The sequence below is a fragment of the Octopus bimaculoides genome, chromosome 17, assembly GCF_001194135.2.
Source record: "Octopus bimaculoides isolate UCB-OBI-ISO-001 chromosome 17, ASM119413v2, whole genome shotgun sequence".
NCBI classification, from domain to species: domain Eukaryota; kingdom Metazoa; phylum Mollusca; class Cephalopoda; order Octopoda; family Octopodidae; genus Octopus; species Octopus bimaculoides.
The window spans coordinates 8,271,627-8,276,727 of NC_068997.1; the positions used below are offsets into that span (position 1 = coordinate 8,271,627).

Genomic DNA, 5,101 nt, shown 5'->3' on the forward strand with positions numbered 1-5,101 from the left:
AACCGCTAAGTTACGAGGACATAAACACACCAGCATCGGTTATCAAGCGATGTTGGGTGGACAAACACAGACACACAAACACATACACACATACATATATATATATATATATACATATATATACGATGGGCTTCTTTCAGTTTCCGTCTACCAAATCCACTCACAAGGCTTTGGTCGGCCCGAGGCTATAGTAGAAGACACTTGCCCAAGATGCCACGCAGTGAGACTGAACCCGGGACCATGTGGTTGGTAAGCAAGCTACTTACCACACACCCACTCCTACGCCTATGTATATATATATATAAGTTCAAAAAAAAGACAAAAAACAATAACAAAAAAACAACAACGTGAGGATGTGATACGGATAGTGTTACTAGATGCTCGGGAAAGGAAAGAGAGAGAGTATGACGTTTTGGGCGGAGCCCTTCGTCGGAAACAAGGAAAGTTCAAAGAAGGGAAAAACGGAGGAAGCAAAAAGCAGCACCAATGTCCATGAGGTTAGCTCATTGGCAGAAGGAAACTTAGAAGAAGAACACATGCCACCTTTAAACTTCTCTGCATCATCATCATCGTTTAACGTCCGCTTTCCATGCTAGCATGGGTTGGACGATTTGACTGAGGACTGGTGAAACCGGATGGCAACACCAGGCTCCAATCTAATTTGGCAGAGTTTCTACAGCTGGATGCCCTTCCTAACGCCAACCACTCAGAGAGTGATCTGAAATACAAGACATTTTTCTACCCTGATGATGGAGGCTCAATTTATCCAAAGTTAATCTGCTTCCATTATTGGCTTCATATTATGGTGAACTTACATCTACCAACATTATGATGGATCCCTGAGCCCGCCCCCCAACCAACAGATCTTATAACACTTTACTTCTTCCCCTTCAGTTTTCTCTGACACTTGTTCTCTGTGTAAGTTTGGTCTATTAATATTAATATGCATGCATTCATACATACATACATACATGATGACCGTCCACTCGTGACCGAGGAAGACCATTGCTGATCTTCAGGAACATTCTGCGTTCTAGTACTAACTTACATTTTGCATTTATGGCTCCGTTGGTGGCTAATGAGCCCTGCTCTTGATAAGCATACATGACTGCAAACATTGCAGATTAAGCTTTCCCCATTCACTATACAAGCCATACACTTTCGCGCAGCTCGCTTAAATTCTTCATGCTGGATACGTGCTCTCTCAAAAGTGTCGATCCCCTCCTTAACCTGCTTCCTCCATCTGTGGCAATGACAGGCATTATTCTCCAAGTCAGTGTCCTGCATATCACAGGCCTTTAATGTGTCAAGTCCTCATCAACATGCATACATACATGCATACATGCATGTACCTTGACATTCAGTATTCAATTCTTAATCATTTCAAACAGGTAAATGTCAACATTAAAAAAGTTACATGAAAAAACGTAAATAATTGATGAAACTTTCTTCCTTGGAATCTTATTGAATGTGTTGAAACATTTCATAACAAATGAAGATTAATATTCTAGAAAAAAAAAAAAAGGAAAAAAGCAAACAAAATTAATAAATTTTGATTATTTACTTTGATTAAAGATACAGCTATTGCTCCAGGTTTTATAGATCCTTTAATGGTACTGCATATTCCTTGAACAAATTGGTGTGGTAAAACAAATATTAAAATATCGGCATTTTCAGTGGCTTTGAGAACATCAGGGACAGCAACCTAGAAAACAATAAGACCAGTAGACGATAAAGAACAACATGAATTTTTAACACAATAAACTGAGGCTGTTAAGGTGACCAATAAAATATAGTAGACAAAAAAAAATTTGATTCAAACAGTGATTATAATAATTTTTTGGAACTCAGAAATACAGGATATAAAATAATGTCAAATATTGAGGAAAACATAAAGGAACATTACACCTTCAGATTTCCATAGTTTTATATTTTCAATCAGAGTTTTGAAATATAACAGACATCTCTTGCAGGTGATTATTATACATAGGAGCACAGATATGTTGTGGACTTCAGTTTGCTTCACAACCACATGGTATAGAGTTCAATTCTTCTGTGCAGCACCTTAGACAAGTGCTTTCTACTATAGCTTTGATCAACCAAAGCCTCATGAGAAATATTCAGATTAAAACTGTGCAGAAACCCATCTTATTTATTATTGTTGTGTGTGTGTGTGTGTGTGTGTGTGTGTGCGTGCGCGCACGTGTGTGTGTGTGTGTGTGTGTGTGCATGTGTGTGTGCGTGCATGTGTATTGCATTTACATAGTATCATGGGCTGAATGGTATTTTTTGAGGCAGTGTTTTGTGACTGGGTGTCTTTCTTGATGCAAACTCCTTCCATGCCTTTTACATTAAGCAGGGACAATCTAAAACTCTGTGTATGTGTGTGCGTGAGAGAGAAAGTGAGAGAGAAAGAGAAAGAGTGGTTGTGTACAAAATGGAAGAATAAGTAGATTGGACAAAAATAGCTGTTGGTATTTTGTTCCACCCTGTATACATCCCTTTATGCCAAGATTGACTGTGCTTTCTCCCCAAAGTACATAGGTGGAGGAATTTCAACCATGTTTCGTGGTCTGCAACCACAACGGCTCCTTTATAGGATCCAGTTAGCTCAAGACATCATCAGGAGGAACCACGTCCGGTTTCGGCCCCTACTCCTCTACCGTTTTGACGTGGCGGGGCCACCCCCTTTCAGAGGTGTCTTCAGCTCTGGTGTTGGGTGCATGTCTTTTTTCACTGTTTGTGACTGTTCTAATTCAATAATATAATCAACAGACAGAGCCCAACAGTCATAGAGAAAGAATGAAAAAAAAAACATGGTTTACAGAAACTGTAAGAAAGAAACTATAAGCAAACGGTTGCAGCAGAGATAGCCAAATGAGTAAGGTATCAGAAAGCCAGCTGACAGGTAAGTATATTACATCCTGTCATCTGAGTAGTTTTATGTCTGTAGTCAAGAAATTTAACTCACAAAAGCTGAGTCCACTTAGCTCCATGTAAGTAACACCACTGATATAATTCACTGCTGCAGACAGTGAAAGAACCAGAAATTACTGAATATTCTATTTGTTTCTGGTGTTAGGTTCAATTCCCCTGTCAGGAAAAATCACTTGAGATAGATCAGTGTTCTCTATTGGAAGAGAATCCTCTCTTGTCTTTTTAATGCAACAAAAACTACACATAACCACCAGCTCTATGTATTCTTGTGATTGAAAAAGTATTAGCCATTCTGTAGTCAGTCTGTTTAAATAAAGTAAAATGAACAAGAAATTAATACAAAAATATCTCTGAGAAATACATTATTAAGAAATGATAGCTGTAATGCTCTACTTGCAAGCATAGCTGTGAGGTTAAGAAGTTCGTTTCACCACCACATAGTGCTTAGGTTCAATCCTCTTGCAGGTTGAAGAATGCCTTGCAAGTGAAATTTTCAAGATGGAAACTGTATGGAAGCCAGTCACAGCAAAAACATTCTCATCTCATCCTGTCTTCTGACTTTGCAAGACATTTTATTTTTTGCTGCCTAAGGTATTTTTGAGACCATTAGCTTGTATATTCTTTCTCCCCAAAGATGGATAAGTGTCCAAAATGTTGGATGATTTTTCATGCTTTGCATGTCTTGCAAACAACTCGCACATGCAAGTGCTACCAGTCAATAACTCTGCATACCGGAAGCCAGCAAGTGTATGGGGTCATCAGGAGAGAATGCGCGCCATTTCAGGGCCTACCTCTCGACGGCATCAATGCGCACCGGCCCCCTTCACTGTAAGTTATTTTTTTACAACAAACCTTTATAAATTAATATTTATTTTTTTACAACAAACCTTTATAAATTAATATTTATTTTTTTACAACAAACCTTTATAAATTAATATTTGTCAAAGCAGACCACAACCAATTTCCACAGATTCTGGGTCTTTCCTTTGTATATTGCTTAGCATAGAAAATTAAAGTTGTTTTGTAAAAAAATTTATAAAGACTCCACTAACATGAAAAAAATAGTTGTTCAGTTAGTATTAACATATTTGATGCTCAGAGAATTAAAAAGTTCATTAGAAATAATTATGTGATGAGATGATAAGAAAAAATATTAGCCATAGATTACAATCATTTTATATATTTAAGTAAGTACGGTAGACAACTCCAAGTATGTTTCAGCTTCATTATGAACTCATCAGCAAAGTGGTCTTTACCATACTTTTCTGAAGTAATGATGGATAAAAGTCACTAAGTGAATGTAAAAGAATGTACACTGGCTGATGTAGAAAAATAAGTTTAAAGAATAAATCACTCACAGATACTTTCTGCATGAAAAACAAATAGAAAATACTTTAAGATAGCAAATAGCGAATTTTTCTTACCACATTCTCAGGTATTGTGATTCCAGGAAGGTATTTAACATTTATATGTGTAGTATTGAAAATTTCAGAGAGTTTCTGGCCCTCGTATAGTTCTTCATACATGTACATGTTTATAGTACGTTCAAATAGATTTGTGCGCTCACTCACATTTTTGCCTGTAATTTTAGCAATAGCTGAACCCCTGAAAAATAAAAATCATCACTAACATTTAAATATCATTCATAAAAGAGAAAGAAGGGTAATATAAAAAAAACATTGGAGATTAGCAAACGTGTGTAACATTGTTGCTGAATCAGTCAGTTAGCTTTGATAAATAAATTTAAACAACTGACTTCTCAAAATCATTCAAATTCACTATTAATATAAAGAGATTACCTTTGGTTCTATAATAATAATAATAATAATAATAATAATAATAATAATAATAATAATAATAATAATAATAATAATAGTAATAAAAATATTCAGACAAATACATAACAAAAACACCAGGACTTACAAATATACATAACATACAGAAAATTGCACTACTGGGCACTGCACACATCCTACGCAAATATATATATACTCAAAGCCAGGAACCTCTCAGTACCCCCTTGTGCACATATATATATAAATTCTTCAGATATTTAAGATGGTTGTTTAACACCTAGTTAAATTGTTATATATATATATATATATATATATATACACATACATATATATATATATATATATATATATATATATATATATATATA

The 5,101-nt window shown here is 35.6% G+C and overlaps 1 protein-coding gene across 1 annotated transcript in view; it reads right to left on the reverse strand.

Moving 5' to 3' along the window:
• The window catches only part of LOC106880481 (glycerol-3-phosphate dehydrogenase [NAD(+)], cytoplasmic), a 32,793-nt gene that overhangs the window by 14,949 nt on the left and 12,743 nt on the right, over positions 1-5,101 (reverse strand). Inside the window, exons 2-3 of the mRNA XM_052974122.1 lie at positions 4,362-4,542; positions 1,565-1,705 (exon numbers count right to left, since the gene is read on the reverse strand). Of these exons, the coding sequence (XP_052830082.1) occupies positions 1,565-1,705; positions 4,362-4,542 (322 nt within the window). The remainder of the gene's footprint in view (positions 1-1,564; positions 1,706-4,361; positions 4,543-5,101) is intronic.